At 37.6% G+C, this 26121-nt stretch overlaps 1 protein-coding gene across 13 annotated transcripts in view; it reads right to left on the minus strand.

Annotated features, from left to right (window-relative positions):
• Positions 1-23043, minus strand: part of plekha5 (pleckstrin homology domain containing A5) — a 72237-nt gene extending 49194 nt beyond the window's left edge. For 6 of the 13 annotated variants that reach the window (XM_086073234.1, XM_086073231.1, XM_086073240.1 and 3 more), the window contains exons 1-3: positions 22737-23036; positions 22564-22640; positions 20223-20280 (exon numbers count right to left, since the gene is read on the minus strand). In XM_086073234.1, the coding sequence (XP_085929360.1) occupies positions 20223-20280; positions 22564-22640; positions 22737-22828 (227 nt within the window). In that variant the 5' untranslated portion in view covers positions 22829-23036. Of the gene's footprint in view, positions 1-20222; positions 20281-22563; positions 22641-22736 lie in introns of all 13 variants that reach the window. The other 7 variants (XM_086073233.1, XM_086073229.1, XM_086073239.1 and 4 more) reach the window with 5 other exon arrangements.
• Between the last annotated feature and the right edge of the window lie 3078 nt (positions 23044-26121).

Consider the following 26121-nt stretch of genomic DNA (forward strand, 5'->3'; position numbering starts at 1 on the left):
ATGCCACTTGGTAAATAAGGACTACTCAATGTCCTTCAGGGTTTACAGTACTGTAAGTGCAGTAGCAGTAATGTGAATTTGGTGTCATTATCTTGAGTAACACAAATTGCAACACCCCTGTGCAACTTTTAGCGTTGAAACTTGTAAACTGAATAATGTACATCACCTGTGCTTGCTTTCACAAAATACATTTTCAGTACTCATCCATATTTCAAAGATACAGAAACGTGAAAAGCATTGTCATCAATAGGTTCCACTTTACCAACCATTTTCAGGCTCCAGAACATAGAAAACGTTGTTGACCGCTAAACTAGAATATCTCCATCCGATCAAGGGTACAATCATCACACGTTCTTACTGTCAATTATTGTAACGTGTCAGCAAACAGCAGATGCCAAAATAAACTGAGTATTGGCATGAAACCTAAGAACAGTTGAGAGCAGCTTGGCTTTCCGAAGGTTGTGTTAAATTTGGATGTACCATCACGAAAAAAAACAATTATTAGAACATCCTTGTTTCTCCAGTGTTTTGTTCATTTTTAAGGCCTGGTGCAACTGAAGGTACACCTGTTTGGACAAATATAATGATGACACAAAATAGTTCATACTAGTAGTTTCATTTAATAACTGATATCTTGCTATTTTCTGTGGTATGATAAACAAAATCACTAGAAATCCAATTCAGCTTAAGCATGTCAAACTATATAAACATGAAGCATCATGGAATTAGATATATTTCATTCTTCAGTAGTAAACAGTTAGTTGTACTACGCATGCTGTATGTTCCCCCTCTAGTTCAAAAATCAGGGCTCAGATACCAAGCAATCGTGGGTGACAGGTGAACCGTGATTGGTCGCTACCTGAGCCCTGAGCAAATGTGATGTCATCTTTAGTCAACAGCAAGTGGCAAAATGGTGGCCCCCGGAAATGGACATGAACGGGTGGATTTTGCTGCTTACGTCATATTACACAAACACATTATTAATTAGAATGCTGTGTTTGACAAGTGGGGATGCATAGAACATGTTATTGCGGGAAAAAAATGTCTTGAGTAATTATTTTGTGTGACTGTGTGTGAGTGTTTCAGTAAATGTGTTTGTGAAACATGATGGGTCATACTCATTCAGCAACATCAGGTTTGTCATTTAAACTGCATTTCATGCAGTAATGCAAAACTAATGATGACTAAACCACACTGCAGTAATCTATTTCTTCTTAGCAGTGCAGTATATTCATTCAAACAAAACGTCTATAAACGTGGTTAGCATGTTATTTTTTAAACAGTAGCACATTCACATTCAGCCTGAAGTTGCAATGACAGTGTTTTTGCACATCATGATTTGATATACGGTTGCAGAATCCAGTTAATCCATATTTGAAATGGGGGCAATCAATGCCACGCTACAACATGCGCTCAGCGTTGATAGAGGAACGCGCAGCTGACAAATCGGGGGCAGCTTTCCGAACTGGCCAGTGAGTAACTCAATCCAATGTGGGAGCCACACAGAGGGAGTGTGGCACGTTCCTCTATCTTTTGTTGTGACATCTGCCTCGACAGTTTATTACGCATTTACATCAAGTTTGACATATTATAACAGTGAGGACTGCTGAAAAGTGTTAGTCAGATAGTACATCCTTGCTTGGCTAGCCAAAATTAGGCTCCCTATTTTAATGCTTCATTGGAATACAAAACCACATTAGGTTAGTTTTCCAGGGAGTGTCTGCTCTTAGGTCGCCCACAGCTGTTTTTGTAGGTGCAGCTACATCGCTCGTATCCGCTGAGAAAAAGAAAAGCATGTGATCAAATTTGCTAGCTTGCAGCTTAGCACGCCTACTACCAGACCAGCAGTCAATTCCATCTTTTTTCAAGATAAGGATGAGAGATGCTACTGCCCATGTAAACAAACTGCATGTTCTGTTATGAATTTCAAGCTTACTGCCCTTGCCGGCGCAATGTTTACATTCCAAAACAAAGACCAAAAAATCATCCATCCATCCAATTTATATACTAGTTGTTCGTATTAGGATTAAACATTTCTGAATTTGTGCAAGAAGCGGGTTACACCCTGAGCAAAAGATCCATTAACACGCATATTGACACCAATCGGCTATTTTGAGTTGTCCAATAACCTAAGATTCATGTATTCGGAATGTGGGAGGAAGCCAGAGAGCATGCAAACTCCTCACATGACTGCCATCGCAGAGATCTGAACCAGGGACTTCTCATGTGTTTGTTACATGTTTTGGTGTATTCAGTTTTCATGTAATACTGATGTACAGAGCAGCCAGGACAGACAAATGAAAAGTGTGTGTCTGCAGTATATTATATGTTCTATTTATAGATCTATCTCAAGCACACTTTTTCTTTAATCTAGATGCTCACTGAGTCAACATATATGTACGGTATGAGAAAGATATGCCTCCTGTGACATCATACATGTTGATGGATGAGCCTCTATGTTGCCTCTATGTTTTTTATGCTTATTTTTCAAGAGAATTTTGCTTGATTGAACTCCAAATGATTTGACGTTGGAGGTTCGACTGTATTTTGTAATACATGATAATTTTACATACATACACACAACACTCTACAAAAAGACAGAAATGCAACTCAAAACACAAGATGGAAACTGCTTAATAGTGCTGGGTTTAAATTCCCCAAACTAGTATAGAAAAACTGTTGCTAAGTTTCCCCCATGCATTTATGTCTTGTGCCCCTGAGCAAGGCAGACATGTTGAATTTTGCTCCATGGGTGCTGCTCCAGTGTGCCACAAATTGAGTGGCACAACTGACAAACGTAGAGCTCAAATGCAATTTATTCACAACCATAAGAAAACAACAAAACAAAATAGTTTGCAATTATTTCCTTAAAACATGTTTATAAGCACAAGATTGATATGCAGTAAGTGAACAGGAAGAAAGTAGGAAGAAAGAAGTCATCCTTGTTGGACACCCACACCTCCGTGAAAGTGAACATATCAAGGCAAAATCTGTCCGTCCATCCTCCCACTGCTGTGAGACACAATCCAATTTTATCATCCAAATGTAAACTGCACTGAAGTAGAGCATATCTGGAGCAATATGTAACATACAAAAGAGCAGGTGAAGCAAAGACACCGTGATTAGGGTGAAAAGTTATATTGAAAGATATGAGATAGACCATAAACTCAATAAATCCTTTTTATAGCAAATACCAGATATTCAATAAACTCTCTTCCACGCTTGTCACTGATTGAAATGTTTGGTCATATTACAATACTGCCCTCCAACGGCATTTGTCAAACATTGCAGTTCAAATCTACAGTACATCAAGAATTGACATCCAGGTGGGGGAGTGGTGCCATCATTTGCCTACGGTGCAGGTTGGCGTGGGTTCGCTTTCCCGCCTGGGAGACCATGTTTGTATGTGTGTGTGAGTGAGTGCAAAAAATAAATAAATAAAATAAATCAGATTGATGGACAAGTCACTTAACCTGACACATTTTAACAGCAATTTAAATTCAGTCTGTTAATTTAAAAAATAATAATTTGATGAGACAAGTATAAACGCATACGCAGTGCGCAAATATTTTATATATTGATATTAAGACTACACAATCATGAAACAATAATGGTTGGTACAAAATTGTGATTTGGGCTCTAGTGGTTTGGATGTTTATCACAACACTGAATTTCCCTCCCCTTATTTGGTGATGTTAAACACATATTTGGAGCATATCATGTACTGTGCAATACATTTAGCATAACATTTGAGGTACAACTACATACTGTAGTACTGTATTTTGTATTTCATTGTGTGAATGAAAGGTTGAAATTGTTAGAATGCTGCCCTCTGTTGGCTCAAGTAGCAAATACATCTCATTAGGAGAGGAATTTGGAAATGCATTGGAAATGCATTTGACGTACATTGTTATCTTATTTTAATAACATTGCTTAATTATAATTTCCACTAGTAACTTGAGTAAATTATTGTGATCACAAAATTACACAAATAACATATTAATTAATATTTAATAAAGTCATAACAGTAACAGGTTCTATCTATAAAACTAGGTACAAACTTCGAGATACCACCACGTCTAAAAAGAGATCCTGCGGTGTTTGCTTCATTTAGTGCGTGAGAAGAGGCAAGAGTTGTGGCAGGACAAGGATGGCTGCCTCACCATGAACATCCGACAGTTCCTGGCCAAAGAATGTGTTTTTTCCCCCCGCTTTCCCAAACTCAAGGGGACTCATTTTAAAAACCTGGATGACATCAAGATGCCCTTGACAGCGCTAAGGAAGCTTCCAAAGAATCCTTCCAGGAGTGCATGAAGGCATGGTTGTGGTTGTTAGGAAAGAGTATTTATTACTGTACTGTAGTTGAATATATATATTTTGTGACACCAGTCCTGGAATTTTGCTGACACACCTCGCAAGAACAATAGTATGATAAGTCTTAAATCCTTTTTGATTCTCATTCAAGTATGTAAGTATCAAAACTACAGTATACTATGCTGAGATTGAATCATAAAGAGATTATAAAAAAATGAGAATGAGAAAGAGAGAGAGAGAGAGAGAGAGAGAGAGAGAGAGAGAGAGAGAGAGAGAGAGATTCTAAAATATCTCTGGGCTCTTTGGAGATTACACTCTCAGCTACATACTGTACTTCAAAAAAAGATTTGGAGGTCCTATCCAACATACTGTATTTAGTTTAAATCTTAGCAGAAACTATTTTGACCTTCAAAGATCTCAAATCAATTGTGTGCATTTTTTTTTTTTTTTGGGAGGAGGAGGAGTTGGAAATCGGTGGGATGAATCCAAAAGGCTTATGCCTGCCCACTTTATTTTTATATTCTTGTAGGTATGGGGGCCCCAATGATGCAGGCGGGAAATGGGGGCGATGATAAGTACAATTACCCCCAAAAGAATGGTGAGGATTAGATTAACATTAAAGCATGCTCCAAAACAACTGCTGTTTACAACATACAAGATTCAAGTATATTTTTTGTCAATTTAGTGCTAGGAATTAAGAATGAAAACGCTGCCAATGATTTGAACTGACTTACAGCTTTTGGCAGTTAACACATTTAATCTGCCTAAAAAGCAAAGCAGAGCAGTTCTTATGGGAACAAAATTTCACATGAAAAACCCCTTTGAGTGCCTCCTGGATTGTAGAATAAATATACCAGGAAAGAAAGTGTTCTTCAATATGTCATTTCAACTGCAGGTGTTTACGCTATGAAAATACAACAACACTGTGCAAAAGACTTGACGCCGATCTGCTAAATGACAAGTGGAAGGAATCTTTGACCTGGCAAGAAGAGATCTGAGACATTTTGGTTTTCTTAGTGAAGATAAAGTCCGACCCTTTTAAAGTTTGTCAATGAACAACCTTCTTCTTGGCTAAGAGCAAACATCTTGTGTACATATTAGCACTGCCTCTGTGAATGACTAATGAGCCTCCCTCCTCCATAAATAAACAATAAAAACACACGGGCACAGAGGCTAGAAAAGCCTCTTTTCCACAGCCTGCCAAAGTCGAGATTCATCCGCCTTCTTCTGCGTTGCTGTTTTCTCAATAAACTAAACTGGGATTAAATGGAAGGATGAAGTCACACCACCAAAATGTCCCTTGAAGGTAGTGTAGTATCAGCGCTTTAACGGTGGCTGGACAGTGTGCAACTGTGCATCGAATGGAATAGCGTAATGTCAGGATGGTTGTGGAGTTTCTCACTTGACACTCATATTTTTTTCTATACTGTTGTGTTGAAAGTAATGTCACTGTCTGACACAAAGTTTCACACCAGACTCTGATGTTGTTGTCGTCACGCATGCAAGTATCTGACTGCAGGATGCCTTATCACTGTGTGAAAGCACACCAAGTTGCAGAAATGTCCCATCGTTGCTGGGCTTTGTGAACAAAAGGTTATTGCTGAATTTGCTACAGCTCTAATGCAGCTGTTTTGGAGGCTCTCTGGAGGATTAAAGGGGGACATATGAAGGACAATTGGCTTTTTAATTGTTAGTATACAAATAGTTGGATCATTCATCCAACCACCGCGGCGATCTGGTATGGAGGCACTCTGAGAGTTTCGAAAAGTTACCAATACCTTCACTTGATAAGAAAAAATAAATATATATATATATATATATATATATATATATATATATATATATATATATATATATATATATATATATATATATATATATATATATATATATAGATATATATAGATATATATATATATATATATATATATATATATATATATATATATATATATATATATATATATATATATATATATATATATATATATATATATATATATATATATATATATATATATATAGATATATATATATATATATATACATATATTATTATTTTTGGTTGTTTTTTTTCAAGTGAAGTTATTGGTAACTTTTTGAAACTCTCAGAGTGCCTCAACTTTGTCGCTAACATCTTTCCAAAGTGTCGAGCAATATTAAAAAAATATATACATATATACATATATATATATATACATATATATATATATATATATATATATATATATATATATATATATATATAATAATTATTATTATTATTATTATTAAATATTGCTTGACACTTTGGAAAGATACTAGCGACAAGGTTACAAATTTGGTAACACTGGGTAGCTACTCGCTTCCATTATATGTGTCCTTTAAAAATGCACAAGATCTTAAAATGTACTGAATGCTTTTCCTAACACACTATTTATATACAAAACACTTAGCAGCACAGCATGCTAGTATGTTTCACTGATGTGTGACTTTCGATGACAGACCAGATTTATGAAGTAATTCAAAATGGAATTAAGCCTGGATGTGACTCAGTTATTGGGATATTCATGAAGATGATAATCTGTCCTTTCGGATTTAATGCCATCACTAGGAAATGAACACAATGATGAATATTACACTCATCACAGCTCATAGCACATAAAATGCATCTGATCATATTGATCCTCATGGACATTGTGTGCGCCAATTTGGCTCTGCTACACTATTTTGAAATTCATATCAGTACTCATTTAAGAAGTGACATTAGTCAGCCCTACACTCAAATAGAGTGGCAGGTCCTAATAAAGCTATCAAACAGAATGTCGTCATTGATGCCTTTTTTGGGGGGGGTGGGGGGTGTCTAAATTCAATAAAGCACACAGGAGAAACATAGCAATTATCACGTCCAAATTAAGGGTGCATTTATGAGAAATACCAGCAGGGGTCTGAAAGTGAGTGGGTTCCTTCTCATCAGAAAGAGAGGTAGGCCTGTACAGTGCACACGCTGATTTGGGAAGAGCAGCAAAAGGGTGAGAAGGCACTTTTAATAATCAGCCTCTTGAAACATAGGGAGGTTGTCGTTACTGCCAACTGATTGCTAAGAGCAGCTAAGAACAGCTTCAGTTTTGAAGCACCGACATACACGCACGCACGCACATGCACACACAGACACACTGCCCTGATTTAAGAGCACATTGATGCCAATTCATGTTTTTTTAATAAGCCATGCGCTGACTTGAAACTCTACAGTGATAAGCTGGAGGACTATGGTGTACTTGTGTGACTCTGGAGGACTCAGTTGTTGTTAGACTTCAGACTTGCAATACTACGCAACAATTCAAATAGCCCGAAAGGCTATGACCACATGTAATCAGAGAATCCAGCTTCAAAATGTCTTCTTGATACAAAAAACAAAAGTGATTCTAAGAGCATATATGTACACGTGTGACAACTTAAACTAAGGAGAACTGATAGAATTGTTGAAAATGTTACATGTTACATGTAATTTCACCTTAACACTAAATTTCAATTGTAGCATATTATTATCTTATTTTTTCTTTTTCTTTTTGCTTTGACGCAACCAAAAGAAAAAAAGATACGGGCGTTATATAGAGGCCGTACACTCACTTCACGTCATGCAGCAGCTTGGCAGATATTGAATAGTTTGTCAATAAAGTTGATGTTTGATGTCAAACGAAGCATAAATAAAAGATAATTACATGTTGTGTATTAAAAACAACCACATACACACAGTAGCTTTGCCTTAGGAAAGTCCATATAGCTGAATGCTAACAATGCAAATATCATACACAGGCTAACAAAATAAGATTGTGTTGCAGCATTATAACCATTTAAGCAATGGATATTTGAACACAGACAATGGAGTATCACATGGAGACAGATAATACAACAATACTGACAGGATACATTTCTTTATCCTCTGCCTCAAGCCACCACTGAATAAATTCTAGACAGTAGAATTTATAGTTTAAAAAATGCACCGGAAGTGCAAAGATGCTTGCATCCCTTCAAAGGAGCTATATAAATTCAAGCTATTATTATTCGTATTATTACTATTACAATATTATTATTATTAGAGGAGTTTGATGAAGCATAATAAGCCGGCTAGCCATACCTGGAGATTTATGTTGATGTTGATTTATGAGAATTATGTCTATTACTCTAAACATCGTATTCACATTGAATCTTGATCCTTAAACTCATGATTAGTGAGGGTTGACTTTGTATCTCAATTGGGGTTGATATGACACTACTAAAACAAAGGAGGAAATAAAGAAGGCATTGTACATCTTCGGGGACCAGACCTATCCTGGAAACTCAAATGTTACCCTGTGGCAGATGGTTCAGGACATTAAATGCAAGAACCAATAGACTAAGAAATTGTTTTTATGCAAGAGCTGTAAATGCACGCAACACTGCCAAAATGTCATAATCTACTTTATGTTTACAAGGAATTTCACATTCCTTTTATTGTTTTTCATACAGCACCTGACTGCACTCTGAGACACTTTATTTCCAACCAGGAGCCCATATTTGTATTTACTGTCTGAGTTTGTATGACTTTTAGGAGAATGCACCTTCACCTGCACCTTTACCTGTTACAATGACAATAAAAAAAACATTCTTACTCTTATTTCTAGTCCCTTGTTATGTGATTTATTTTCCGATTCAAAATCCAAACAAATCAAACCTTGACTAGCATACCAGAATTAACTGTGTAACCTTAGACATTCAATTGCAATTTATTATTGTTTTTTTTTTTTTTAAATGCTGACATCTGAGTATGTGGAGCCCCACCAAAAATGGCCACCAAATGAATACTTAATCAGTATCTTAATAAAAACAAAAAAAGATAACTGTTTAGAACAGTTGTAAAATATACTTTCTTCACTCCACCCAAATTATAAATTATGCATGAATTGACTGCAAGTGCCTTAAAATAAGTGGAAAAAAGTAATCACACAATTAAACTGAATATAGTCGCGAAATAGCCATAAAAGTGTAAGGCCTGTAAGGGCCTGAAGAAGCAAGAGGGTGACAGACGAGACAGATAAAGTCGCATCCATGCTGCATGTTAACAACTATCCAGCGTATTACTAAGGAGGACCTGTACTGAATGGAATCCCAGGAAGGAGAAAGTATTTTAACACAGCCCAAGATCCAAGTGATGTGCATTTTTTTTTTTTTTTTTTGCTCTTGTTCATGTACTTATGGCATTGATTCTAAGCGAGTCCAATTCTATGTTAACACATTCTATTAGTAACTGTTGGTGATGCCACGGTGAGAAACAAAAGTACCACATCAATCACGGGCCGTATACATTATTCAGTAAGAGCACTAGCACACACAGTTTAAATATTTGTTTAGCCAGGGACATCCAGAGCTGAGGACAGAGCGTGGGAGAAGACTCTCACAGCGGAAAAGTAGCCCTCAGCTGGGCAATAAATGCAATAAAATATCATTCCGAATGGCTCCCTGTAGCCAGTGAACACAATTAAATCACTCACCAAGTTTGTCACCACGAGATGACCACGGAACTACTTACAGAGTTGACCTCTTGCAGCTATAAAACCCTAACCATAACCCCAATACAGATGTGTTGCAATTAAAGGTTTCAGACATATCGGTTCTGTTCACCATGATAGGGTTCCGATCCGTTTGTCTTTAAGCACCCCGAGAATAACTGCCGGCCATCCTTGGATGTGCACTTCTCGCCTGAAGTCAACTGGGATAGACCTGCGACCCTAATGATGATAACATTGATAAATACATCATATTATACTGTATTTATTTTTCAAGTGAATTTGCAAGTGTTTTGTGCGGCATCGTGTAATGTGGCATGACATGTCTTAAAATCTTCATGTATTTGTAAAGAACGAGAACCGAGTCACTTTGGTAGGCTAGGCTGGCATGCGGGACAATCTGAAACACTTAATGCCTCAGAACTGGAATCATCCATCCATCCATCATCTACCGCTTATCCAGGGTCGGGTCGCGGGGGACAGCAGCTTTAGCAGGGAAGCCCAAACGTCCCTCTCCCCAGCCACTTCAGCCAGCTCCTCCGACAGGATCCCAAGACGACCCAGACATAGTCTCTCCAGCGTGTCCTGGGTCGTCCCCGGGCCCTCCCACCGGTGGGACATGCCCGGAACACCTCTTCAGGGTAACGTCCAGGAGGCATCCGAACCAGATGCCCGAGACACCTCAACTGGTTCAACGCGGAGGAGTAGCGGCTCGACACAGAGTCCCTCCCGGATAACCGAGCTTCTCACCCTAAGACTGGAATCAATCATTACCAAAACGTATCTGGACATCTCTACTTATGGCCACATCACCCTCTGAAAATATCAGAACGATCCCCCAATATTAAAGATTTTATGGAATAAGCAATAAGCTGATAAACTTCTGCCGTGAGTGAAAACGTGTATTGTCCATAAAATCTGACATATTGGGGCGATTCTTCTTATATTTTAAGAGGTTGAAGTGAGCATAGATGTCAACATAAATTTTGGTAACAATTGATCACCATCAGGTAAGACTAAGCTTTTTCTACATTATGCGTTTAAGACCTTCACAGTATGGCAAGTGAGGAAGGACATTTTACATTATCAGCATCTAAAGAGCCATTTGAACTTGTTTCATAAAAGAAAGCACGGGACATTCTAAAAGGTATACTGATTTTCTTTTCCATTTTATGTATTTATTTTTATTTCTCCTGCAGACAATGCCTTAAGCTGGGTAGTCTGAGCGAGTCTATGTCTATATCAGAATGTCCGCCATTTTGGATGTGGCCATCGTACAGTATGCCATAAGCATTTTGGCTTGATGATACAGTACATCTCCAAGTGGACTAACATCTTCACAAATCACTCCACATCCAATATGGTTGTGGCATCAACATACTGAAGGTGGGTTTACGTTGTCTATGGTTATATTTCCCAGTGGTTGACACAAGGTTTGCCATTCAAGACTATATTGACTGGGAGTGGCAGTGGAGTACAGATGCATCAAAAATATGGAGCAATGTAAGTACTATCTGTAGGGTATTGATAAGAATTGGGACCCTCAATGCATTTCATGTGCTGCTCTTAAGGCTGAGGTCTGGGGAGGGGTCTGTATGTAATACCCAGTGAGTCTTCAAAACTGTCAAAACGACAGTACATGTTCAGATGTGGATCATAACAACATACGGTGTAAATAGCTGAATTTGTAACAATTTGTTTCGGGAAACAGTTGACTGCTCCAAATCGCTCTGTGCACATTTCACCACTGTGTTCCAAGAGTTCACAGCTGTGGAGTGTTTGGGCAGAGTGACGCCTTCCAAAAGCTGCCTAATCAACACAGACCATCTGGAAAACAACGAGGCTGTGCACTGTTTACTGGACGGAGGCATACGGTACATGGACGAGAAACATGGAAGGAATGAAAGAGGAAGTGCAAATATGTTTGGCTGTCAAGGTAAAAGAGGACAGCTGTGCTAGGGTCCAGAGACATTGGTTACCCAGATGACAAAGCAGATGTTTTCAACTTAAAAAAGAAAACACACTTTAATTTAAATCCATACAAAGGTGCTTTCTACCAATGCAAATAAAATGCAGTCATGTCTGTGAGTGTTTTAACAGACAAGGACAGAAAAGGAGAGCAAACAAATTCCACAACATTAGAGTCAAACACATCCTTTGATTAAAAGTTGCAAATATATATATATATATATACATATATATATATATATATTTTTTTTTTGCATTCTAACTCTCTCTGCTTTCCACCTACCAAATATGAGAAATGGGTTACACATAAGATACAGCACACCATTTTATGGCCCATTGCAGCAAAATTACTGCTAAGCAATGACATGAACGGAGCCAAGTCGATCACATTCTTTATGAATAAAAATGACATTTTGAGTGAATGCCAGTCAAGCAACAGCAAGAGCCCCATGACAGCAGCTGTCCTTCGATTCAACCTGGCACCACATCAGCAAAGGGTAGCTCACTGCAGATTACTACGGGGATTACTCAATGCTCTCTCAGCATTAAATACAAGATAGCACAAATTTAAGAGGCTTTGGGACTAAAGAATTACCGTCGGCTAAATGCTGCCCTTCTAAAATCTCAGAGGTGGGCCTATCATCGATTGACATATTCATTGTAAAGATCATATGCTCATGTTCATTCATATTGTATAATGAACACGACGAGTAGCATATAAAACACAACATGCGGTATATGAACGGAAACATTTTGCAAGAGACTATGTTGCTGTGAGTACAATTAAGGTATACTGTATATACACATACGCATACATATATGTGTACATACACACGCGTATATGTGTATTGAACACATTATTTGAAGGAGCACTATGTAGTAAAATACATTTTTAAGTGCATTACGTTGCTAATCACTGTTATGGAGCAGCAATGCCTGAAAGTTGCAACTTGAATAATTTGAATAATTTATATTAAGTCATGACATTGAGATACATCAGTGTATACTGTACACATACTCATCATTAGGGTAAAATATTCAGTATCACAAATTTATGAATTAACGAAAGACAATTAATATACATCCACTACACTGGGCTACACCCGAAACCGGTCGGCAGGCTGTCAGAGGTCACGCACAGTGACGGACAGCCATTCATACTCACATTCACATCGTCACTGAGTGGGAAGTGAACCCGCATTGGTGAATCTAAATCAGGCAAATGTACACAATCAATGACTTGACATTCAATGCCAATTTACAGCCAATAAGTAAGACTGATTGAATGATTTTTACAAAATAGCTTTAATCGTGGCTGGAGGCAACCACTGGCATCAAATGATCTCGAAGACATATGTTCACACTCACACAGACAGCAGCCAAACAATTAGACTGTTTTTCTCCCAGTGCAAGCAGATGGCAGATAGTCTGTTTGTATGGGGGTATCCAGTTTCACAACCAAAGACAGTAGACACTGATGTCGCAATGACGTTTAGAATAAGCTTAATAATCATTAGCCTCTTGTTATTTTTTTCGACAAACTCGATGTGCACATTCTTTATGCTGAAAGCTGCATGTTTTATTATTTCCAAGTACCAAGTTTCACGAGTTTTCGAGAGGCTAATGCTTTCAACTATTGATTGTGACTATACATTATGCTTTGAATGGATGAAGCAATTTGCAATATCCACTCTGTAAAAATACAGTCATTGCTCGCTGTCTCCATTACACTGAAGGTTAACTGTGTGAATATTTGTGACTGCAGCTGCAATCATGTTTTGAGAAGACAGAGGACTCTATAAGAGTGCAACTGAAATAAACACTTGTGAGTGATCACATCGAGTATTTTCTCGGAGTGGGAAGCACTCCATCTGATGAACCAGGGTGGCTCTAAAATGCTCGGTCAATATTTAATTTAGGCTCACTAAAGATTGGAGCCAATTTCTTATGTATGTGATTAAATGATTACAAGTACAAGGGGACTGGATTTTCAAGGTTATATCATCAAATTTAGGAATGAGTCCCAACATCTAGTCATAAAAATGCCCTTGGGAGTAAATGATGGTGGAGCATCATATTTACAAGGTAAAAATGTACTGTTTATTCTCAGTACAAAAATTTCCAGTATTTCAGACTTATACATCTAAACCATTTCATCTAGTCGACCACTTTCTATATACTCATCAATTTCAACTTTTGGGCTGCTGAGAAAGGAAAACCCTAAGGAGGGTATTTGGAGAAATCTCAAAATCAAAACCTTTGACCACTCAGATCTATTTTTAGCCAGAGCTAGACACGGCTAGCGGGGTACATATATCACATTACGGTAAAATTTTAACCAGCTTATAATAACACTTATCTTAATCAAAATGGTCAGAACACACTTTGGTAGATTTTGTCGGTTGGAAATCTTTCAGATTAATCGGATACTCCTTTGTTCACATTCGACGTTCGACATTCCGTGCACCCTTGAACAGCACACAATGTGTGGCACATGACATCATGTGAATACCATCTATAAGTAATAGTCAATAGTCTATTACATATCCATGCACGCGACAACTATCTTAAACCCTGCACTCATCATCTCCTTCCTGTCAAGTGAAGAACTTTAGCATTTCCCTGGCGTCGGGCCGAAACCTTGTACACTTCCAAACTGGTCACTTTTCAGGAGACCACAAAAATGGCAGTTTGTTCATCAAATGACATGCAAGAGCAAACCATTTTCAACACTGATTGGGTCAGTAATTTGTAAAAATACCACTCACACGTATTTTGGCCTGACGCCAGCAATTTGTGATAAGACTTCTATAGAGGTTAATATAGATCCCACCAGAGTAATGCGACTTCTATTCTTGGAATATTTCTTGAAGAGAAATTAAAAGTTTTGCCATTGACAGATATCAGGGTTTCCTGCTCCTCTCATCATGGCTGGGAGAATGTCTGTCACTAGTGATGAATATATGTATTCAATTTTACTGATAGCATTTAACAATGAAACAGGTCCTTATGTTTTAAGAGTGTGACAAATGAATCCATTCTTTCCAGTCTTTGATCAAATGTTTCATTTTAGTGACGCCTTGAAGTGTCGGCAAGAATGAATAAATGATGAGGACAAAATGAAAATTGTCATTGCATTGAAACCACTGAAAATGTGCCAGCCTTCTGTATTTTGTTCATGGCATATAAAAGGTACTGCATTACTTTTTCTGACATGGTGGTGTTGTATGATTTATTTAAAAGTCCATGGCAACCTCAGTATAGAGTTACACTTTACACTTAAATCAAGAAAAAAAAAATTAATAGTGTAATCAGGTTCTCCAATCTAAATGCCCTTCATTGCACCAGTGACCCAGAAGCTTAACAGCAATTTTTTATAATTGGCCAGTTCAATTTGACTATCTTTCTTCCCCAGCTCTGCTTGATGAATAATACAACAGAAGTGAGCAGCCTTAAAATATAAAAAATAAAATAAAAAAAACAGTGACTGCGTAGTACAGTGTAACAATATTTCAGATTTTATGTCGCATTTCATGTTGATGCAGCTGCAAATTGCCAACAAAGGACACTGACAAAAAATAATTGAATGAGAGATCAAAAACAGAATAAAAAGTAGACTGGCCTATAGCTTTGTTAGGCTCTGCAGTTCCTCATTAGTCTTTAGTTTGTTTATCAAAGCAGCCAAGGACAATTAGCTCCATTCCAAGACTTAATAAATAAGACAATTGTTAGTGACCAAAGACAGGATGTTTCTGTCTTTTCTTAACGACAACTTTAAGAGCTGCAAACATTCAGCATCAAAGAGGCAAACAAAAGTTTACATTTATCCTGAAAAAAGGCAGGAGTATTTTGACAGAAAATTATTCAGCAGACAGCAGTTAAGTTGGTGGATCTTCTCTTGGAGTAAATGTATTAATGTGCTCAATAGAAATTGTGGCATTAGTGTGTCACGGCACCATGGCTGGATAGCACTGGCCCAAGTAAGTCTTCTGGGCGACAGCTTCTCTGTCTTCTCTGATCTTAAACAGGATACGAATAATAAAAATGGATGGATGTCAATAATAACCCAAATGTGATTTTTTTTTTCACACTGCGATGGATGAGCTCTACGGATTTATCAGCGTGAAGCAACCGAAGCAGGTGTTAAACCTACTTTATTATGATGCATAAGAGAAAGTGGAAATGACTTCAGGCATCACTGACTAAAATGTTGTGGCACAAACAAAACCTATTTGTAGCAGAAATGGTAGAGCATAGTAATGTTTGCATTGTGCTACCTATAATTCCATAATCTATTTGGCCAATAAACAAAGACAATGCAAATAAGGAATAATCACTAAATTCTTGCATGAAGTGTCTGAGATAACAGGTATTATAAAGGAAGTCTACTTGGCTTAATAAGCCTCAGAAAAACAGATAACGTTTTGGCGCTAGAAAATGCTGAATGTAAAAAGTAACTTCTTTTGTAACCTATCTTCTCCAATGGCTCAAGTGTTCCAACTGTAGACGCGCCAAAACCGCTAAATACCTGGATGGGTTTCTGTTTTCTGATTTATCACAATGAGAGCAGAGCCAGAAGCCAATAGACTTAAAAACTTGAATACATTAGTGCTAATGGTTTGGGTACTATTGACCCGTTCCGCTCTACTCAATGAACTATAGCAAATTGAAAAATAAAGAGACGTTTGATACTACAAATTTGGCATTGTGCCTTTCTAAAGTGACATGTATTGGATAGGCCACTTTAACAAATCATTAAGTTTAAATAACAAAGAGTAGATTGTTTTGGTCGTAGCTGCGAGTTGTTTCATGAATTAGTTCTATGTTGTGAAATGGAGATGTTTGGCTGGGATGCGACAGGTTTGCACAGATCTGCTGTGTAAAATTCATTTGACAATAAAGTTTGCTCACAAAAAAAGCCGAAAATATAGAGTTTGGTGTTTCAACTTTACATAAACATTAAATGCAGCTCTCTTTCCAGTGTGTAGCGTAACACCCTTTAAAAAAAAAAAAAAAAATCCATTAGATGCTCACTGAGTTGAATTTTGTAAGATATGAAGAAGTCAGATGTTTGTGGTCATTGGTGGTGCAACTGGCTTTGAGGATCTACTGGCATGTTTATCTTCCTCATGATCTCAGAGACCGCCAACCATTCCAATTATACAATGCCAGATGATAACAGCCTGTTAATGAAAAATATTAATCACAAACTCGCAGTGCCATACAAATAATATCATAATATAATGAAATACAAATTCCACACAATCACACTAATGCCCTCCACCCGTCCTCCACTTCAGAAGACAGCTGACGTCAGCACAATCTGCTCCACAATGCTCACACTGTGTAACCCGATGATGACAACCAAGACACGCACCCGGCATCAGAATGGGTCAGATCCCTTTACAGCATCAAAAAAGTGTCAGGTCAGAGAGATAAATGAATAATGTACTTGGTTCAGTTATTGAGTAAAAAACAAGGTGGGTGTTTGATCCTAACTGAAACTATTATCACTGAAATCTTCTAAATGTAAGCGCTGAATAATAAAATATTAATTAGTACAGGATGTTTCCCATTTTCAGGTTCATGGTTCTGGTATGTCTTGTACATTTATAACAGATATAAAATTTGTGGTTAATCTTGAGTTAACTATTGAAGTCATGCGATTAATTCCAATTAAAAAATTTAATCGTCTGACGCCCCTAATTTTTTTATAATATTTTCTCCTTTTTTTTTAATTAGGGGCATCCGGCGATTACTTTTTTATTGTAATTAATCACATAACTTCACTAGTTAACTCAAGATTAACCACAAATTTTATATCTGTTATAAATGTACAATACATTTTCTTCTAGGTTTTCATACTCTTGTTAACAAAAGTGGAAAAAAATGTGAAACTAATAGAAATACTTTGAATGAATTTTTTACGTCTATAGCCGTCAATGGCAGTGAATGAGTTAATTTCCCCCGGATGTTGTAGAAATGCAAAGAAACATTACGTATGTTTTGTAACACTGGAATTCCTCTCCTCTAAAATAATTTCACAAATAATTTATATAAAAAACTGTGTTGAATCATTAAAACGTTTTTATTTTCTTTATGTGGCCAAATGCTTTTGAGATTTATCTTTGATAAAATATCAATAATGATAAAATACTAATCTTGTCAAGGGCCAATGGCAAATAATCTTTTAAGTGACACAAAAACAAATTATCCATCGCGGTGATTTGACTTTAAAAAAACTAAAACTAAAAAAGGACCACAAGTAGCAACAACAATAAAACAGCCAAGCTTTGGCTGATAATGAACAGTAAGCCTAATGGGATCTTTAAAGTTGAGACTAATTTCATCTGTTGAGAGGTCAAACTTTCTAAGCTTTTAAATGTTTAAAATCTTGGATGATATTTTTACCTGCTTTTTAAGAATTGACTTTTCAGTGGTCTTTCAACTATTCCTAAAAGTTTGAAGGTCAATATTTGTTTCCTCCTAAAGGTACTGCTTGCTATGGACCTTGTAGATATCTGTGCCAAAACTTTAAAACTAGACATTTCAGCTTGGCAACATTTACATTGCTATAACTTCATCATTTTTTTTTAGGTACCACCATATATGATTTTAATGGGAATTAAGTGTATATTTATAATATATGAATTACTTGATTTTCTTTTTGTTTCTTCTTTTTTTACCCATGAGGACCATTTAACGAGAGTCGGTCAAACACATTTTGGGTTGTTACATCTGGAAATAAACTAAAGTAGCTAAATGGCTAATTTGCCAAGTGGACAGCAAGGCTGTTAACACTGACAGGCCTTTGTTCACCACCGTGCAAGTAGCCACACTAACCCACAACCTCAAAATCTAAAGTATTATCATGGACAGAAGTGTCAACACTGTCAACAGGCTGCAGAGGAGCGCACAACCAGAAAATGAAGTGGAAGATGAGGGGCTCCTTGTGCTGAAGAGCAGCTGTGCGTTGTCACATTTTAAAGACACTTTGGGCCATTTCAAGCAAAGCAGACATAGCCAATACATAGCAGAATGTTGCCTTAAATCAGAAAATGTGTCAATTGAACTCGCCGTGACTGAGTTTTATGACTATTTTAATTGCCTCCGGCTTATGGATACACATGTGTCTATTAAGGATCGCTGCACAGAGACACAACTACAGGGCATTACATCAGTGCACATAAATTGTGCTACTCGTCAAATAATCAATAACCATCCTCTTACAGTAAAAGATGATACAACACATTTCAAAATCAATCGCTAATTAAATTGAGCTCAACTTTTCAACAATTTATAATTAAGGATTGAGGAAACAGTATGGTCACGGCTAACATGCAAATGTGCTAGTGCCTTTGTTTTCAACTAAGAGGTGTGGTGTGTAGTTCTGGCTTGCACGGAGTGATGAAAGTGATAAAACACCAAGCTATAAAGTGACTGACTTTCAGCTTGACTGCTTGACAGCCTGCCACATGGAGCTGCTCAAATTCATGAGGAAGTCAAAGTGGGAGAGTGAATTCATGGTGGCACAACAACCTTCCATCATTTGCGATGCAAACTCATCCTCCCGGGGCCTACCTTTATTTTGCAAAACAAATACACCGAAAAATGTGCCAAAATATTTGAATGGCACAGTTCCACACGATCAAAGAAGACTTAATCAATGTAATTGGTTGATCAAGTATTACTGTATATCCATCCCTGATGCAAATTGTAGAGGAAAATGGTTTGACTCCAGTGTTTTTTTGGGGGGAAAACACACATCGGGAATGGCGACACCTTTGAGAGTGACGTATACCGCAGTGACAGTCATGTTTTAGGGCACCTCTATCTCAACGTTCAATGACAAATGAAAGAAGAAAAAGAATGCATGAAACACCTGTGCATTCGCATTGTGTTATGCAGATTTTCTAAAAATGGGTTTAAGATTAGTGAACCATTTGGATGGAAACCTGACCGCAGCCAGCAAGTGCAATAATTTATGTATATCCAAGTCTTTGAGCAGAGCGAACTGAACATGAAGCTCCTCAAATTGCTGTAATGCTGCAGGCTGCCACAAACCTGGGAAATGTTTTTCATCTATTTAAGACAAGTGCGAGCAGATCATATGCACTCAAACGGGGAAAGGAAAACAGACCGGATTACATGGTTCAAACACTTTAAGGGGACTCAGGGTAAGACTGAATCAATCAAATACATTCATAAAGACAACAACCACAGTTTGCCCATGTCTGCCATGTACTTGTGCAACGTTCCTTTGTGTAATCATTAACTTTTGACAAGCCACTCGTGTGCAGATATGGAGAGAGGTGGTTCCAAATTCACATGTAGGAATTCACAAATATAAATACTGTATCACCACGATAACAATATATCATCCAGCCCTAATTGTGACTATATTGTATCACTCACTTGATGAAACACCGTGCACCCTCAAAGGTATATCCTTCTTCCCATCCAGTGGGTAGATCTGTGAATGAGAGACAAGTCATTTTGAGATGAGTTTCCCCTCATTGATCAACAATTGAGTTCCTTGAGGTCATTCTTGAAGAATAACGAGGACAAGCATATAACAAACCATAACAGTAATGCCAAAAATCAAGAATATCCATACATTTTCTCTTGCGCTTGTACTCTTTTGGGTCGTGGATGAGCTGAAGCCTATCCCCAGCCCTGGAATGGTTGGTAGTCATTCGTACACAGTAGCATAGATAAATTACTATTCACTCCTATAGACAACTTAAGAGTCTATGAAACTACCATTCATGTTTTTAAAATGTGGCACCCAAAAATACGTCCAAAAAGAGATTCCTATCAAAACACTTGCCAATTACTGCAAGTTTTCTCACCGGGCTGCAACGATGTCCTGAATATTTGGTTGTTGTCAATTGTTATCAAGTAAATCAATCATGTTTTAGGATTTTAAAAAAATACTGAAGGACAGTGGTTCTCAATTTTTTACACAAAGTACAACCATCATGGCCAACATTAAAATACAGTCACATAAGGCCTATGGGTGTTCAAAAACAGGTCAGAGGCTTTAATTCATAAAAAGTAATAAAATATTACATCAGCTGTTGTAACACTATGCACAGTTAACATTAACACTGTAAACTTGGGCTTAAATAACTAAACATAAAAAAGTGAATGATTACATAAGTTAAACAAATACTGTACTGGACCAAATATTTTGAATAGAGGTTCAAGTCTCTCAACAGTGAATATTTACAGATTTTTTTTGTATTTAAAAGAAAAATAAGACATTTGTAAACATCCACTTCTACTTTGGAAAACAATGATCAACATATTTTCCTATTTTATGACAAAACAAATACAGACCAAACCAGTAACTTTTGACAAGCCACTCGTGTGCAGATACTGTATGGAGAGAGTAGATCTTTAAGTATTCTTAAAATAGCCATCAAACTGTGGCTACAAAACCACACTTAAATACTCATATGAACCTTTTTATTCTTCTTAAATAATCAATTTTGTATTCGTATTAGCTATTAAGTACCTTTATTATCCTACTGTTGCCATTATTCAGTTTTTATATGAAAAATATGAGGTTTTAATTTTTTTAAACGTTTTAATTAATTGTGAATATAGTTTTTACTTTAAGGAGTTGACTATTTGAACTCAACTTATTAACTTTGATGATTAAATGATGCTACCCTTTTATATTGTTTCCTGTGTGTCGAGGACCATAATGGAAATAAGCCCTCTGGCTTTATTGTGTTTTTATCCTCTGTGGTACCAGACTGAGTGATTGGAAGTTTTGATAGTGTTCTGTCATCACCAAAAAATCAATCAATCAATCAATAATCAATTTTATTTTACAATTTCTGCACTGTCAATTTGAAATTATATGACCTGTTTTAGAATAAGGGAATTTAAATTAAAGAATGTTTTTTTTATCAAATCCATCCCAAAAAAAATCAACACAATAATGATTATTAATTAATTGTACAGTTGCAGCTCTAGTATGAAAACGTACCACTTATGCACATTAATAATAATATAATAATACTTTATTTGTATAGCACCTTTAAAAACAAGTGTTTACAAGGTGCTTTGATAAACCAGCTACAATTTAAAAACAAAAAACAAACAAAAAACTCCCTCACCCCTCCCCACTAGAATAATGGCCAATCAATTTAATTAATTTGATTAATTTATCATTTTAAAAATCTAATAGTTGAAAATGAGCTCAATTGTGAAATCGAGGTGCTTATAAATAAATGCACTCTTGTCTTCTTCTGGATTATTAAAAGCTGTTTCAAACATGACAACTTGCTTTTCAGTTTGTGTTTCCCAGATCAATAACTAATGAGTCTGTAAAGGAAGCGTTAGAAATAAAAGAAGGGAAAGAGATCCCTTGCTATAATGCATGCAACGCCGTAGCTTCTGTGTAATCAGAAACATTCATCAGCAATCAAAGCAATAGAATAATAACAAATTCAATACATTAATTAGCGGGTGCTTTAGGGGAAGCTATAGCAGTGCCTTGACAAGATTGCCATTTAAATGGGCAACGTCTGTATTTAAAGTGAAATTATAGCGAAATGAGTGTTATTAGCCACCCGGGAGGAAGTGGCACGACCCGGTGAAAGGTGGTCATATGGCAGCTCCCACTTTGTCACAGCCCATTAAACAGACTCACAGTGCAATGTTACGGCCGCTGTGAGCACGAACAAGCCGTGACGACACGTGAAACACATGCGCAGGCCAGCGGAGAAAAGTAACGCCTCACCTGGAGTTTTCATGTGTCCGGTTATGACCGCCTCGCCACTCAGGGGATGCAGCCAGGTCGTACTCTTGGCTTCTTCACTGAGGCGAGAGAACCAGACGCGTTTACGTTAGCGCTCGCCAAAGGGCGCTCATTTGGACAACGACGTCCTTTGAATAGTCTTTGTTGACACTTACTTGACGAAGAAGACGCGCCCGTCACGAGTAAGCCCATAACTCCAGGAAGAAGGCAGACCGCAAATCCACTCGGGCTGGAGGTCCGCCGCCATGTCTGCCAACGGAGAGCGGCGCGTGCGCGCGCGCAGGCAGCCAACCGGCGCGTACACGGAAACCTTGGCAACGGCGGATGGCAGCCGCCAGGTACGCTTCACGAGTTGCCCACTCTCTGACGCGTCATGTTGCAAAGTTGTCCGGAATCACTTTCACAGTGTCTTCCTCTGTGCCGGTGTTATTGTTGTCCCATTCAACCAGCCTAGTGCGTGAGGGACCAAAGGAGCAGGGCGGGATAATCCAACCGTGACGCCCACGGGAGCAGCATTGATCGGACGGGGCCCCTTTAAGTAACAGGCAAACCTGTCAAATGGTAAACACAAGAGACACTAATCGCAATAGTGATGGCTCCTTTCAAGTGCTATACGATTGTGGTCTATACATTTTCATATCACTTAATTTCTCCGGCAATTGTTCATTACTTACAAATAAATAATGATTTAACTTGTGCTCTTCCTCCATCAGATGGCAGAAAGTACAATAATCTGTTCTATGTACCCACCTGTTGCTATTCATACAACAGAGCAAGTCATTTGTGAATAAATTGAGACGAGAGCATCATTATGTCAGTATTCATACTTTTATTTGGACATTTTACTTTGATAGTGTGCTGTGAGATTTTCTATTCATGTAAAATGGGTACCTTGGTCTTATAAACATTAGAAAACGGTATAGCCTATGCATTTATCAGTTCAAAACAATCTTACAGTATTTACATTTTGCAACCACAACAAGCATAAAAACTACATGTCAAAGAAGTGACTTCATGACAATTCTGTCCTTGAATGGCCCAGTCAGAGCCTTGACTTGAATCCAATTGAGCAACCCTGGAGAAATCTGAAAATGGCTCATTGTGCAACGCTCCCCATCCAACCTCATGGAGTTTGAGAGCTGCTGCAAAGAGCTGTAAATGTGCTCGCTCTGTCTGTCTGTCTGTCTGTCCGTCCGTCCATCCAAACATCACTCTATCTATCTCTCTGTTAAAATTTCTCAGCAGTGTGGATGGATTTTTTTTCTAACACAGAGGAAATGAGAACTCCAAATGAAATCTATTCTATGACTCTCCTGATCCTTGTCAAAACTGAAAATGAGATTTTGACCATTTACTCATATTTCTTTAATGTGTCGTATAGAAATAGCCCTCTTTTGCCCAGATCCGATTTAAGATTGGGAAAAGCTCTCACTTTCTATCTCGACTGAGCTGTCTGATATAATACGCTATTGATACCACAAGTATGATCCATTCAAGATTTGAGTAGCGTTGATTATTTGTCTAGTTCAACGTCTAAAGTACTTCTTTATTATACTACCCATTTTTTTTGTCCAAAATGAAGAGTAGAACAGAAAAGCAGAAATATTCTCCTTTGTGAAGATATGTAACATGTCACAGGACTGTTTTTTGCTTTTTCAAGCTTTGTCCTTTGTAAATTAAAATGTGGATTGTACGTGTTACTTCTACTACTGTTGCTTTTGGACATAGCAGCTGACAACAATATATGAGGAGGGAAATACTTTTTAGACTAGATTTTAACAAGTGATGTATTTCCCGTTTGGGATAGCATATTGGCAATGTAATAATAGTAAAAAAATATATATATATAAATATATATGTGTGTATGTGATGAGTGATCTGATGGTATTAGCTCACATTTAGACTTTAGACATACTTTGTACACACCGTGCACAGACACTCTTTCAACTCTCTCTACATTTAGATTATTGTCGGCTGTCTTCTATCAGTGAGCTGTGAAAGTGCCGCATCAGCCTTTCACACCAAACAAAGACGAGTCATCCAACACCCCTGTCCCTCGCCTGTTTGTTCCAATTGGACACATGGTACCCCACTGCTGCTGTAAGGGGAGGGGGTGTTTGGTGATGGAAGGGGATATAGCTACCAAATGCTCGGTCATCCGCTTTAGAACTCGAGACAGAGGGGAACCAGGACACTTATGTCCTTCTGGTTAGAAGAGAAAAAGCAATGAGCAAACTGATTATGCAAACAAAGATACTTCTCTGTGTTGCCTTAGGTCAGTAAAGCAATAGTGTGTGACATCACAATTTTCATCAAGCCGAGCTCTCTAATTAACCTTATATTGATCAGAGTTGCAGAAGCTGTGTTAGGCTATATACTGAATTGCTAAACTTTTAACTCTTAGCCAAAACTTGGGATAGATTTTGACAATGCAATAAAAACAAATCTGTCTGTGTCTTGATGTTTATTTTTACTCATATTATCAACTAAGTAGGTCTGGAAATAATTGGATTAGAGCCTGATACCTGTGTGTTTGTGCTTGTACACCCGTGGGAACTGGAGGGAGGTAATGTCTGTGTCATTCTAATTCACATTCTTAACAGAAAATGTAGAATCAGCATTCGGCCAGAATTGGACATGTTTCTTAACATTGAACAACTACAATCAGTGCTTGTATGCCAAGAGATAATTCCCAAGTCTAAAAAATGAAATGTGACTTAGCGCATTAGGCCATCCTTCCATTTTCTTTAACCAGAGTAACAGCAGGAGAAAAAACCCCGAAAAAAAACATGCAAGCATAGGGAGATATTTGCATGTTTTATCCAAACATCAACAGGATGCCAATTCAGTTCGTCTTATAAATGGAGCCAAACATTTTTCACTTAACAACATGAATGATACATGATGGTATACAGTAGTTGAGATCTTTCCATTAACACTGAAGCAACCCAATACCATTTAGGTTAAGTGGGCGCGTAAATAAGAGTGGGCCAAAGCAGTAGCAAAATGTCAAGGGGGAAGTGGATTTGTACATGTCCCGATTGTCCATTTGCAGAAATATGAAGTAAACCCAATCACATTTGGAGCTGCTGTGCCATTAACCGTTTGAACCCAATATCATAGTCATACTGTATTTCAAACATAAAGCGAGCGGCGTTTTAAAAATGTAGCAACACAACAAAACCACAACAGTCTTGTGCATGATTCACTTTGCATAAGGCATTCGTACAAAATTATCTTCATGCTGAGCTAGTCCACGTTTCTCTGCTCACTTACACAGAGCAGACTTGCACCATCAGAATGTAATTAATGATTGCACATCATCAGGCAACTTCTTTGTTCTGGTGCCAGCCCAGAAGTAACGTGTGCATGTCTACACTTTGGAAGAGGACACACTCGCCACTTGGCATCTGTGCAGCTCTCATCTGCTCGACATTAAAGATCTTATAGAGTCATCAACCAGATTCTACTTGTGAATTGAGAGCATTTATGATTGCAAATGGAATAGAATGGGATCTGATCTACAGGTCCAGCCTCACA

The sequence above is a fragment of the Leptonotus elevatus genome, chromosome 4 (genome assembly GCF_054856555.1).
Source record: "Leptonotus elevatus isolate MCC_2025b chromosome 4, RoL_Lele_1.0, whole genome shotgun sequence".
NCBI classification, from domain to species: domain Eukaryota; kingdom Metazoa; phylum Chordata; class Actinopteri; order Syngnathiformes; family Syngnathidae; genus Leptonotus; species Leptonotus elevatus.